Here is a 13713-nt window from a genome sequence, read left to right on the forward strand (position 1 = left end):
ATGGTTGGTTTGATCTTTACCACATTCTGTTTGTAGGATCTTGCTATGTGCAGAATGGTTGCCATATTTCTAAGATTACAACAGACATTGCCATTCAAGAAGTGCTTAATTGGTTGTAAAGAGCTGTGGGCTGCCTAACATTGTGAAAGGCTCCATATCAATACTTGTCTGCCCAAAGTCTTTGCGGCAGTGCTGAGAAAATTGTTTCTGGGAATCGATGAACTCATTGTAGTAACATAAAAAAATTTCTGAGCTGATTAATTAGGATCTGGATTAGCAACTTGCCTAGGCATTAAGCAGTTATCAGCCCTGTGATTTGAATTGAGCACATTACAAAAAAAGTGATTGTACAAGTTCTGAACGAAGAGAAGCTTTAGATATAATTTTATTATTCTGCACAGTACCAATCTCCCTGTAATGCAGTGACTGACATATATCATCTTAGGCAATGGTCCAGTAACATAGTGCAAATCCTCTGTGTAAGGAAGTTGACTGTTCATTTAGAGGGGCAGAATGATCAAATCTTATTCTGTCATAATTTTTTTTTGAGTAATCATCTCAAAGCTGCCAAGTCATTGTCATTCCACAGAAACTGGAAGTGTGTAGTTCTCTTTGCAGAGGAGAAAAAAAATCTTTCTCTCTCTCTCATTTGAGTGGCAGGGGCAGTTCAGGCTGATAGTACAGCAGAAACTCTGACTGGATCGACTGAAACTCTTGTGGCCTAATCCTGTCCAAGTGTGAAATGTGAGTGAAAACAAACATGCTGAGCCAAGGTCGCTTTCTGACATCATTTCCCAGTCATGAGTCGCTGCAACCGTCAGTCTGCTTTCCCTCATGGACTGAGGGGGAGTGTCTCATTGACGTTCCCTGAGACATGGGATAAAACCAGGAAGCTGCAGCATTAACTGTGGCGACATACCTTGTGCAGTAGCTGTCTCGGCGCATTCTTTGATTTTGGCCCTTGGTGATTTTGATCTGGGTTGATGACTTTTTAACTCCCTCTCTATTTCTCGTTGGGCTTGCCTTCTCTGTACAGTATCTATTGAAACCCTTGGCTACTGCGGAAAAATCTTCAAGGATTTGTGATCGCTTAAAAAATTGTTGAAATCACTTTTTTCTGAAATCTTGTCAAGTCGCGGTAAGTAGTGGGGCTTCACTGATGAAATGGTTTTTAATTAGACTGTCGTCTAGAGGAGGGATACGAAGTGTTCTCTTGGGCAGCTGAGAGAGCCTTGCATTGTGGCTAGTGAAACTGGTAAATGTTTCATCCTGTCCATTTTGTGTTATGACTGAGAGCATCTATTAGGTTGAATTGGCCGAAGGGGAATGTTGAAGTATTTATTCCTGGAGCATGTCTGGTGCTGCTGAGGCTCTGTTTAATGCTCGTGGCACTTAGGAGACCTGCCTAAGCAGTGTTTTTGATACTAAAGAAGCATGCTGTGTTAATGGACATTGAGAATATAACTCTGTGGAAACCGAGTCAATGGTAAGGAGAACGGAATTCCATTCTTGAATAACAGCTTTAATTTTATTTTCATGTTTTTGTTGTCGTTCACCTCTGGGTCCAGCCTGCTAATGACCAGTTCCTGATTGCAATCCATGTTGCTTAGTTTTGATAATGTAATTAAGAGGAAACGGCTTCCACTGGAAACAGAGTCGTTAACCAGAAAGACACATTTAATGTGTTCACAAAAGAGCCAGAGGGTTTTACATGATGAGGTTACGATGATCTGGAATGATATGCCTGATTGGAATAAGAATGGGAATGAGTGAAGGTGGGAGATTAATTAGATCACAGCTTGTGCTGGAGCTTCAAGACAAAAAGGAATCGTATGGCCTCCTTGAGGAGTTGTGTGATGAGTGCAGGGGGTCTCAAAAGTTTTCTCAAGTGGTCATTCTATTGAATTCTGATCTCTTACTTGCATCAGATTGGTGTAGTAGTTGCGAGATTTGGTTGATGAATGTAAGGGCAAGGGATCTGCCTGCTCTACTAATTTGTTGGATGCTGGGGACCGGGTTTATAAGAATACTTTGCACCGAATGTGTTTGTTTTAGCCATTTTTATGTGGGGTATCAGTTGACACATGTTGCAGAACTGGTTAGGGAAAGGCAAAAGACCAACCTAAGATCTGCTCAGTGTCTTGAAAGCTATGCTTTTTTATTCAGCCTGTTTATCGTGCAGCATTGAATGTGTCCTTGCCTTTAGATACTGCCTCTGTCATCCTCCTCCTCCATAAGCCCTAGGATGTTTTATGATCTTAAAGATACTGTATAAATACATTTTGTTTATACAAACGCCACCTTGTTTCAAGAAGATTTTCCTGTTTCTTTGAAAATTCCTGGTTTAAAATTGTCAGAAAGTAGCTTGACCAACACGTCTTAGTGTTGATATGTGAACTCATTGACCTGGCTGCAAATGGAATTTTATCAATCCAGCAGACCCTGAAGGTCTTGTTAAATCCATATGTCAGTTCACAGCTGTGTAGATTGAAAATAAAAGCATCCATGTGGATGTGGTTTCTGCCAGATTTGTTGCAACTTGTGCTTATGTTATTGTGTTACACAAAAAAAAAAGACTTGAGAGATCCGCAGAAACCACAAATAGGCTGTAATGGAAAAGATGTGTCATCACTTAGGTTGCAGGCAAGTTGCAGAGAGCAGACAGCACTCGGCTTGGGCAGGGCAGCATGATAATGCAGTGAGACAGTCCGGATCTGTCAGATGGGGCATAAAGTGCCTTGCTCCCCCCATCCCTGTCCCACATATCCTGTATTGCCCCTTATCCTGGCTGGCTGAACTGTATAAATTTGTTGGTTTGAGAGTAGGCTGTGGGTGTTTTTTCTGACTTTGCATTTCTTGCATCACATTCTGCAAGCAAAACCCCTATTGATTAAATATGAAATTTAGTTCCACTGGCTAATCTGTATTTGTGGATTATGGCTATTGTCATGCAAATACATCCAATCCAAATCCTGTGCCACCCAAAACAAACACACACACACACACCCCTCCCTACCTTCCAGTAAACTCCTGTGTGTGTCTAACCCAAACCACCTATCACACCATTTCCACCTGATTTTGTCAGCATTCCTATGTTTTCAGGTTTGTTTTCTGCTGCTCAGCATGAGGTTCACTTAGGTAAAAACAATAACTGCAGATGCTGGAAACCAGATTCTGGATTAGTGGTGCTGGAAGAACACAGCAATTCAGGCAGCAGTGAGGTTCACTTAGTCAGCACAGGGAACAGGATAGTGATGACGACTAGCAATTCTAGATGATCCTCCTTACCTGCTGTCGCTTCTCTTGCTTCCTCCTTTTATTTTGTTTTCCACCTGCATACCTTGTTCCCTCTTTTCCTCGGTGTCCTTTGCTCTCCATCTGCTTTCACTGGCTCTTTCACACTTGCCTTCGTTGACCTATGGTGGTTCCTCGGTGATCAATTGATGTCTCTTTTACAATTCACATCCTGGTCTCACCCAACCTTCCCTCGAAGTTGCATACATGTGCAACCACTCCAAGGTTCTACGTGTGATGATTGGTATGCCAATTTTGACACCAGAAGTCGCTACCATGCACAGATCTTGGAGGCCCATGCTACCAGAAAGATAAGAGGAATCACTAGCCTCACCTCTTTTTCACTAATCTCCTCTAACCCTGAAACGTTGTGACATTTGCGCTCCTAGATTGTGGTCTTGAACATTCCCAATTGTAACTCCACTGCAGTGAGTGTGCCTCTGCCTGCCAAGGCTTTAAGGTCTGAAAGTCTCCTCCCTAATTTATCTTGCCACTCTTTCCTTTTTTAAGATAGTCATTAAAACTTGCCTTTTAGATGGACTTTACATCTTCTGCCCTAAGAGGCCTTGTGAGTTTGAATGTTGATGATGCTTGTGTGTGAACATTTTGGTATGTTAAAGGTGTTATTTAAATGCAGTTTTGTTGAGATGGTCTTGTTTGTGTAGCACAGTTACTAACATACCCTTTTTTGGGGTACCAAGGGAGCAAAACCTTCCTCAGTCTCACTTTTTGTACAGTGTCGCAGGAAGAAGACTGCTGCCTGAGGTGCAAGCAAAGCACCATACCACCCAACAAAGGAATGCTATGTTGTCAACATGTTCCAGTTCATTGCTTGTCTTCTCAACAAAGGAATAGTTGTGGCTCCTAAAGGCCTGAGCTCACGTGGATGAAACATTCCTTCTCTACTGCACAATATCAGCAGTAGATCTGCAATCTGAGGGCTGTTCACACAATGAAATAAGCAATGTTCTGAGCGCTAGCAGCTAAGGACGTCATGACAGTTGGCACCCAGCCAGATCCTGTAGACCTGACTTTGTTAAAATACAGAGCAGTTCACAAGATCACATTCATAAGTGTTCGAATGTCGGGGAACCCCGATATGTGCAAGTACTGCATGTCTCAGTTGTTTGTGAAACAGGCTGACCTATTCAGGCAAACTCCTGTGGACGAACTAACAGGGCTGCCCTTTGTGGAGAACTGGTTGGTCACGGAACCTGTGGAGTTATAGAGTGGGTTGTTAATTGAACTGAGTAAACCATCGGATTCAGCTATCAGAGATCCTCAGTATCTCATCCAACTTAAAAGTACACAACAACTTCAGTATACCCAAACACATCCCAGCAACAGTTCACAAGGGTGTTAACAAAGAAGATTTGACACCAAGGTATGTCAAGTATTAGGAGAGGCAACCCAAGGTTTTGGTTGATGAAAGAGGTTTGAGTGTCTGAAAGGTGGAGAGGTGGCTGTTTAAGAAGGGAATTCCAGTGTTTGGGGCCCAGGCAGCTGAAAAGACAACCTCTGATCATTCCATGTCAAAAGATAGTTTGTTCACTTGATGTTCCAGCTGAGCTGACTCTGAACTCCAATGCCCACACATGTGCCTCCAGGATCACTGCACAATCAAAAGGGGTGAGACTCCAAACTGGGGTCACACGTTCAACAAAACATTTTAACAAAGCAGCTTTGAGGGAATGACTTAGTGGATTCTGGACTTGTCAGTTACTGGGTAGAATGCAGCACAGCAGTCCCGGGTAGACAGTGGGGAGAGGAGTAGAGTGTTCATGGATGGAGGTTAAGGCACCAAGTAGCAGGAATAGGAACTGCTTAAAGGACATTCATTTGTGGTGACTGAAAGGTTGAAATTTCCTGGTCAGTATTCTGACATGGATTAATATTGAACTCTTTCGACTTTATTTAAATAATCTGGACTCCAGTGTGAAGAGATTATCAATATTTGCAGTTGGTACAAAATTATGGTTAACTAATATTGGAGGAACTAAATGATGGAACACAAATATTTGTCGATTGCACAGTTCAATGTAATTTAGTGCAGAATAAATGCACATTTCTAAGTAAGATCGCACCACAACAGTAACACCCTCATCCTGCACTATGTGGTAGCCTCCCTGTGAGGCTGTGAGAGCATGTATATGTTGAGGGCTGCCCACATTGGATATGGGAAGTTGTGTGTGTATTGTTTTGGACACTCGCACAAAGGGGAATGAGTTGGCTGAAGTCAGATTCATGGGAATGCACAGCATCATATCCAGACCTCTGTGTGAGGTCGTGCTGGGATGAGATGCATTAGTGACAAAAAAAACTGCAGATGCTGGAATCCAAAGTAGACAAGCAGGCAGCATCAGGAGTTGGGAGAAGTCGACGTTTTGGCTATGAATCATCTTCAGGAATGGAGCTTGGGGTTGGGGGGGGGGTGGAGGGGAAAGGGTTATGGTGGGGAGAGGGACAGAATGGTGAGGTAGTGATAGGTCAATACAGTTGGTGGGTATGACCTGGTTGGTCGCAAGGAAGAATGAATCCGGTTAGTTGTTGGGATGGAAGGGAGGAGACAGGATTGGAAAGGGAGTCGGGGGATGGGTGGGAAGGTTATTTGAAATTGGAGAACTTTATGTTGAGTCCTGGGCTGTAGGCTGTCCAGGCGGAAGATGGGGTGGTGTTCTTCAAATTTGCTGTCTGATTCATTGTGGCAATGGAGGAGACCAAGGATGGACATGTTGAAGAGAGGTGTGGGAAGGGGAATGGGCAGCGACCAGGAGGTCAGGCTGGCCCTTATGGGCCCAGCTGAGCTGCTGGGGAAACGTGCCCTTAGTTAACGTTCGGTCTCCCCTATGTAGAGAAGACCAAATCAGCAGCACGGGATACACTAAACTAGGTTGGAGGAGAGGCAGGTGAACTTCTGTCTCACCTGGAAGGTCTGGTTGGGGTCCTGGGTGGAAATGGGGGAGCGGGGAGGGCTCGGTGTGCCAGCAGGTTTTACATCTCTTACGGTTGTAGGGGAAGGTACCAGTGGGGAGAGTCGTGCGAACAAAGGAATGGCGAATGGAACGGTCCTTGCAGAAGGCAGAGACGCGTGGGGAGGGGAAATGTTCTCGGTGGTGGGGTCTAGTTGGAATTGGCGGAAGTGTTTAAGTGTGATATATTGGATGCGTAGACTAGTGGGGTGGAAAGTGAGGACAAGGGGGACCCTCTTGAGAATTGCTGCATGTGTTTGGCTTTCCAATAGTGAAGCTGCAGCTTGAGTAAGAAGCTGTGTTTACCTTTGAGCTTAGACAATGCTGGAAAGGTTTAAATGAGTTCAGACCACAAGGGAATGCACAATTTTTAGCTGTGACATTGATTGCAGATGTCTTCAAAACAAATGTTCACAGGCTATAAGCATTCATTATAAACACTCATGGCTTCCCTGCTATTTGTGTAGCCCTTGTTTATAAGGTAGGGGAATGTTCCAAGAGAGTGTTGAAGTTTGCGGAAGATTGAGGAGCATTAACTTCAGCAGTGTCCATAAATGCATATAGGACTGCTTGTCACTGACAATTATGTCAGATTGATTTGTTAATAGTAAAGGTTTCTTACAAAAGCTTTAAGTCTCATCTTGTTTTTATATGATTCGATGCCAGATATACACTTTTTTCCCCCCAATACACATACATCAGTAAATCTTTATGTATGGCTTATGCCCGAAATGTTGATTCTCCTGCTCCTCGGAAGCTGCCTGACCTGCTGTGCTTTTCCAGCACCACACTCTCGACTTTGATCTCCAACATCGGCATTCCTCACTTGCTCCTATACATAAATAAACCTCCTGCAACCCCATGTAACCCTCTAAGATCAAAGTGCTCCTCCAATTCTGACCTTTTGCGTACCCAGATTTTCTTTGCTCCAGCGTTGAGGTCACTCACTTGATGCAGAGTAAACTAATTACTCAGGGCTGAAGTGATAAGTAGAACTGGTGGAATAACTTTCAGATGCCTCAACCAACGCTCGATCTATCTATTGCTAAATCTCCCCAGCTCTGTCTTCCATTAAAGTGTTCTTTCAATCCAACTTATTTAGGCAAGCAATGGCCATTTGTCCTTATCTCTGTCTCTCTAGCCCTGTGTTAAATTCTGTTTCAGTCTTGTCATAAACACTCGGGTACCATTGAATAAGATCAAGTTGTTATCGTTATCATCTGAGTTCACCCATTGGAACCCTATCTCGAACAGAGGGGTACCTACACCAAATGGACTGCAGTGGTTCAAGAAGGCAGCTCATCACCACTTCAAAGGAAACTAGGGGTGGGCAATAAATTTTGGCATAGCCAGCGAGCCCCACATCCCATGAATGAATTAAAAAATAAAGAGGAGTTGGGTGGGGGAAGTGTTTGTGAGTATGCTAGGGATGCTGATGGCTTTCAGGGTGGGACAGGTACATCAATAGTTTTTGCAGGGGGAGGTATTGTTAGTGATTTGTGAGGCGGTTCAGGTGTACAAGGTTTTCGGGTGGTGGGGGAACCGGGAAGTGGGTGGGTCTTAGTGATCTTGGGATGAGGTAGTGTGGGAGAGGGTCACTCCAGATCTTGTAATTCTATTTTTGTTTAATTGGTGTTTTCCTTTGCAGAATAAGTCGTGGAAAAAGCTGAAGACTATGGTGCACTGGTCCCCATTTGTTGTCTCCTTCAAGAAGCGCTATCCGTGGGTACAATTAGCAGGACATGCAGGTAACCTCACCCTGAACATTCTCTGTCAGTGGGTAGCTCCGTTACTTAGGAGAATGGCTGGCACTAGAAAGTAGCTTTAGCTCTCCTAATAGCTCATTGGCCAGTTCCCTTGGGGCGGTGCAAACAGTGATGACTCTCCATATCCAGTTTGTTTGACTGCAACCTGGGTACCATTGGGAGAGATGCATTGTTGGATTAATTGGAGTAGATTGAGGAGAGAGGAATCAATGCACTGGCTCTGATTTCCACTCCTGATCAGTGTTTATTAGCTGGAAATGGAGACTCGGCTTGTGTCAGGTTAGACTTAGACCTATTGACGTTCCTTTTGATCAAACAGGTTGGCATTATTCTTCAGCTCTTGGTTAAAGCATGTGATATCTCATTAGGCACTGTAGAGTTGTACCAATAAGAGGCAGAGTTAGATGCAAATCGAAAGTAGAAATTGATGGATGAGATTGACCACACCGGGATTCGATTGATTACGTCCTATGACTTTGTAGACTTCTGTCAGGAGAGTAACCAAGGTTCTATAAGAGTAGGCTGCCCATTGTAAGCATCAATGATTAAGCTAGCACCAATGATTAAGCTAGCTCCAGAACAGTGAAGCTTTTATCCTTGTGTAATCTCCCTGTGAAGATATGCTGTAAAGGTGGAATTTCACATTGCTGAAGGGCTTTTACTCCTTTGGTTGTCATCAGAGGGAAAGCTAACAATAAGGTGATACCTTTCATGCTCTCAGCATACCCCAAAGTACTTTACACCCAATGAATACACCAATTGTGATAGACAAGAAATGAGTTAGCCACTTTCTGCACAGTGCAATCCTCCGAACAGCAATATGATGGGGATCAGATAAACTATTGGTTGAGGCATAAATATTGACTGGGACGAACTCCTTGCTTGTATTTGGAATGAGGAATGAGATGTGACACGTTTGCAACAGAAGGCAGCTGCGACCCTGGTTTAATGTCTTGTTCAAAGGAAGGAACGTTGACCAGATAGCACTTTCTCAGTGCTGCACGAGAGCATCAGCCTAGATTTTGTGTCTCTCTGGAATAGTATTTGAAGTCACCAACTTCTGTTTCAAGATTGGGACTGCCACACACTTGAGCCTCAAATGTAATTAGTCTAGTTGTATTTGACAGGAATTTACAGTCCCTTTGCAGTGGGAGAAGATCAGGAGAAGATCAATAGCAGACCCCTTTTCCACTTTCAAGAGCTGTCCCTCACAGGTCAAGCCCTGTCTGTGAGAATAATCTGGGGGCTGGTTGAGGTTAGGATATTGGAGTGAGTTAGACGGCAGCAGAAATGTGAACAGTTGAAGGATGAATAATGGTGTTTCACAAAGCTGCTGTTTTTATTTCAGGTAATTTTAAAGCTGGAGATTATGGTAAGATCCTGAAGAAGTACTGTGAATGCGAGCATCAGTGTTTGGAATCCTTGATGAAGGATTCTTTACTGCGCCCCTATGTGCCAGGATATTATGGAGTGGTGGACAAAGATGGAGACAGCTATAACCAGATGGACGACCTGTTATCAGAGTTTGACTCACCCTCAATCATGGATTGTAAGATGGGTGTGCGGTAAGTTACCCTGTTATCACTCTGGGTGTTCATGCTCTGAGTCTTGAACTAAAAACTGGGACCTGTACAAAGTGGGCAGGTTACATCTGATGTCCTTTGAGTTGGGGCTACTTGGCCAAGTAGTTGGGAGGGTTTAAACTAGTTTGGTGGGAACCAGAGGAGTAGGGCAGTAGATGCAGAAATTGAGGACAAGGCAAACACGACCAAGAACATGAACAGGCAGGGAAACGCTGCTGGAAAGAGCAGGGGAGGTGGTCTCTGAAATGCATGTGTTTCAATGCGAGAAGTATAATAGGCAAGGCAGATGAACTCAGAGCTTTAGTTAGTACTTTGAACTATGACGTTATTGCGAATATGGAGACTTGGCCAAAAGAGGGACAGGACGAGCAGTTGATTGTCCCACGATTTAGATGTTTCAGGTGTAATAAAAAGGAATATAAAAGGGGTGGGGGAATTGCATTACTGGCAAGTTACATGAACTTTAAAGTTTGTGAAAAGATTTGTAGCTTGGGTGCTTGTTGTTGTGGTTCTGTTCGCCGAGCTGGAAATTTGTGTTGCAGACGTTTCGTCCCCTGTCTAGGTGACATCCTCGGTGCTTGGGAGCCTCCTGTGAAGTGCTTCTGTGATCTTTCCTCCGCCATTTATAGTGATTTGTACCTGCCGCTTCCGGTTGTCAGTTCCAGCTGTCCGTTACAGTGGCCGTTATATTGGGTCCAGGTCAATGTGTTTATTGATTGAATCAGTGGATGAGTGCCAGAGAACAGCCAGGGAATTCCTAGAGGCATGGCACTCATCCACAGATTCAATCAATAAGCACATCGACCTGGACCCAATATACCGGCCACTGCAACGGACAGCTGGAACTGACACCGGAAGCGGCAGATTCAAACCACTACAAATGCCGGAGGAAAGATCACAGAAGCGCTTCACAGGAGGCTACCAAGCACTGAGGATGTCACCTAGACAGGGGACGAAACGTCTGCAACACAAATTCCCAGCTCGGTGAACAGAACTACAACTACATGAACTTTGGATGACCAGCGAAGTTATGACATTGGACAAGAAGAAAAGGGAAGCATACGTAAGGCCGAGGTGGATGAGAATTGACGAAGCCCTTGTAGTATATCAGGAAAGTGAGAAAGAACTTAAACAAGGAATTAGAAGGGCTAAAAGGGGTCATGAAAAGTCTTTAGTAGACAGGATGAAGGAGAACCCCAGGGCTTGTTGTACATATATAAAAAACAAGGGGGGTAGCCAGGGAAAGGGTTGGCCCACTTGAGGACAAAGAAGGGAATCTGAGTGTGGAGCCTCAAGAGGTAGGTGATGTCCTGAATGAAGAGAAGGCATTGGAGGAGGATAATCTCAGGGAAGGAAGTGTCGAATCTCTAAGCCAAGTTGTTATTAAAAAGGAAGAGGTGTTAAGGTAGTTAAGTCCCTGGGTCCTGATGGGATCTATCTCAGAATATTGAGGGAGGCAAGAGAACAAATTGCTGGAGCATTAACAGACATCTTTGCATCCCCTTTGGCCTCAGGTGATCTCCCAGAGGGCTGGAGAATAGTCAATGTTGTCCCATTGTTTAAGAAGGGCAACAGGAATAATCTTGGAAATAATTGGTCTGTCAGTCTCATGTCAGTGGTAGGGAAGTTATTGGGAAAGATTCTTAGGGACAAGATCTATGTGCATTTAGAAGCAAATGGATTGATTAGTGATAGACAGCATGGTTTTGTGTGGGGGAGGTCGTGCCTCACTAATTTGATCGAGTGTTTTTGAGGAGGTGACAAAGATGATTGATGAGGCAAAAGCAGTTGATCTTGTCCACTGGATTTTGACAAGTTCCAACTGGTAGACTGGTACAGATGGTGAAGTCACATGGTATTGGCATGAGCTGACAAGATGGATACAGAACTGGCTGAGTCATAGGAGACAGAGAGTTGCGGTGGAATGATGTTTTTTGGAATGGGGAGTTGTATCTTGTGGCGTTCCAAAGAGATCAGTGCTAGAACCTCGCTATTCGTGGTCTACATAAATGATTTGGAGGAAAATGTAGCTGGTCTAATTAGTAAGGTTGTGGACATTACGAAGATTGGTGGTGTTGTAGATAGGGAGGAGGATTGTCAGAGGATACAGCAGGATATAGATCAGTTGGAGACATGGGCAGAAAAATGGCAAATGGAGTAAAATTCAGACAAATGTGAGGTGATGTATTTTGGAAATTATAGAGTGAATGGCAGAATCCTTGGGAATATTGATATGCAGATGGATCAGGGTGTGCAGATCCACAAATAACTGAAGGTGGCAGCGCAGTTTGATAAGGTAGTTAAAAAGGGCCTATGGCATGCTTGCCTTCATTGGAAGGGGCAATGAATACAAGGCTAGACAGGTTATACACAGCTTTAGAGCTTTAGTTAGGCAAATATTGCGTACAGTTCTGGTCACCACACTACCAGAAGGATGTGGATACTTTGGAGTGGGTACACAAAAGGTTTACTGGGATGTTGGGGGATTTCAGCTATGAAAAAAAGTTTGGATAGATTGGGTTTGTTCTCACTGGAAAGCAGAATGTTGAGGGGCAACCTGATAGAAGTTTATATGATTGTGAATGGCATAGATAGAGTGGACGGTATGAGGCTTCTTCCCAGGGTAGAGGGGTCAATTACCAGGCGACACAGGTTCAAGGTGCGGCAGGTGGGGGCATTTAAAAGAGATGTGAGAAGTATGTTTTTCACATAAAGGGTGGTGAGTGCCTGGAATGCGCTGCCACGGGAGGTGGTAGAAGCAGACAAAGTAGCAGCATTCAAGAAGCACCTGGATGAATAGGAGGGGAATAGAGGATAATGGATCCTGGAAGTGAAGACAGTCTTAGTATGGAAGGGTAAAATGTGTTGCCGTAGGCTTGGAGGGCTGAAGGGCCTGTTCCTGTACTGTATTCTTAGTTTTACAAAGTGACAGCTAGCAGTGAGCGTTGACTGTGGCATTTCATTGTAACCTCCTCCAGCTTTGCAACTCTCCCTGATTTTCTCTGATCTCACCCACTATGTAAATTTCTGAGATCTTTGTAACTCCCATCAACCCTGCAACCCAGAATTTGGTTACCCTCTTCCAACTGTAGAGTCATATAGCATGGCAAGACACCGTTTGGTCCAACTTGTCCGTGACAATCAGACATCCCAATCTGACCTAATCCCATTTGTCAGCATTTGGCCCATATCCCTCTAAACTATTCATTTCCTCTATTCATATATGCATCCAGATGCCATTTAAATGTTGTAATTGTATCCGACTCCTCCACTTCCTGTGGCAGCTTGTTCCATACGTGCACCACTGTCTGTGAAAAGTTACCCCTCAGGTGCCTATCAAATCTTTCCCCTCTTACCTTAAACCTATGCCCTCTAGTTTTGAGTCTTCCATTCTAAAAAAGATGTTGGCCCCTCATGATTTTATAAACCTCTATATAAGATCACCACTCAGCCTCCACTCCTGAGAAAAATGCCCCAGCCTGTTCAGCCTCTCCCTCAAGCTCAAACCCAATTCTGGTCACTTGAACTGTTCATTCTTTTATTGTGCTCCCATTCACAACTGTGCCTTCAGCTCTCCTCTGTATCTCTGTTGTTTTTAATATGCTGCCTCAAATCTCTCCCTTTTGTATGTTCACTTTTGCTTCCTAAGATTCCTGTGCAGCATCCTAGGATGTTTTTATTCAGTTCAAGGCACTATTATAAATGTGAATTGTTAAATTCAGAATTTAATGCCCTGATATGTTGATGCATCATTTCAGAACCTTGTTCAAAGGATTTGTATGTATGTTAGTTTAGATTGTAATTGGAGTTGGTCACTGCTTTTGAAGCAATCCAGATCACAGGGATCCTGGTTTGACTGCTTATTTGTGCAGCTAGTGAACTTGGGCTGAGATTTGAGGCAGCATATTAAAAACAACAGAGATACAGAGGAGAGCTGAAGGCACAGTTGTGAATGGGAGCACAATAAAAGAATGAACAGTTCAAGTGACCAGAATTGGGTTTGAGCTTGAGGGAGAGGCTGAACAGGCTGGGGCATTTTTCTCAGGAGTGGAGGCTTTACTTTACTTGAATGCCCTTTGGATTAGAGTGTGAAGATTCAGT

General features: G+C 43.9%; 1 protein-coding gene across 2 annotated transcripts in view; it reads left to right on the forward strand.

Moving 5' to 3' along the window:
- Nucleotides 1-13713, forward strand: part of LOC122542883 (inositol-trisphosphate 3-kinase C-like) — a 79597-nt gene that overhangs the window by 55782 nt on the left and 10102 nt on the right. For both annotated transcript variants that reach the window (XM_043681002.2, XM_087984077.1), the window contains exons 2-3: nucleotides 7912-8011; nucleotides 9378-9594. In XM_043681002.2, the coding sequence (XP_043536937.1) occupies nucleotides 7912-8011; nucleotides 9378-9594 (317 nt within the window). The remainder of the gene's footprint in view (nucleotides 1-7911; nucleotides 8012-9377; nucleotides 9595-13713) is intronic.

Source organism: Chiloscyllium plagiosum, unplaced genomic scaffold (assembly GCF_037043375.1).
Source record: "Chiloscyllium plagiosum isolate Xiang-an unplaced genomic scaffold, Cpla_swu_hap1 HiC_scaffold_47, whole genome shotgun sequence".
Lineage (NCBI taxonomy): Eukaryota > Metazoa > Chordata > Chondrichthyes > Orectolobiformes > Hemiscylliidae > Chiloscyllium > Chiloscyllium plagiosum.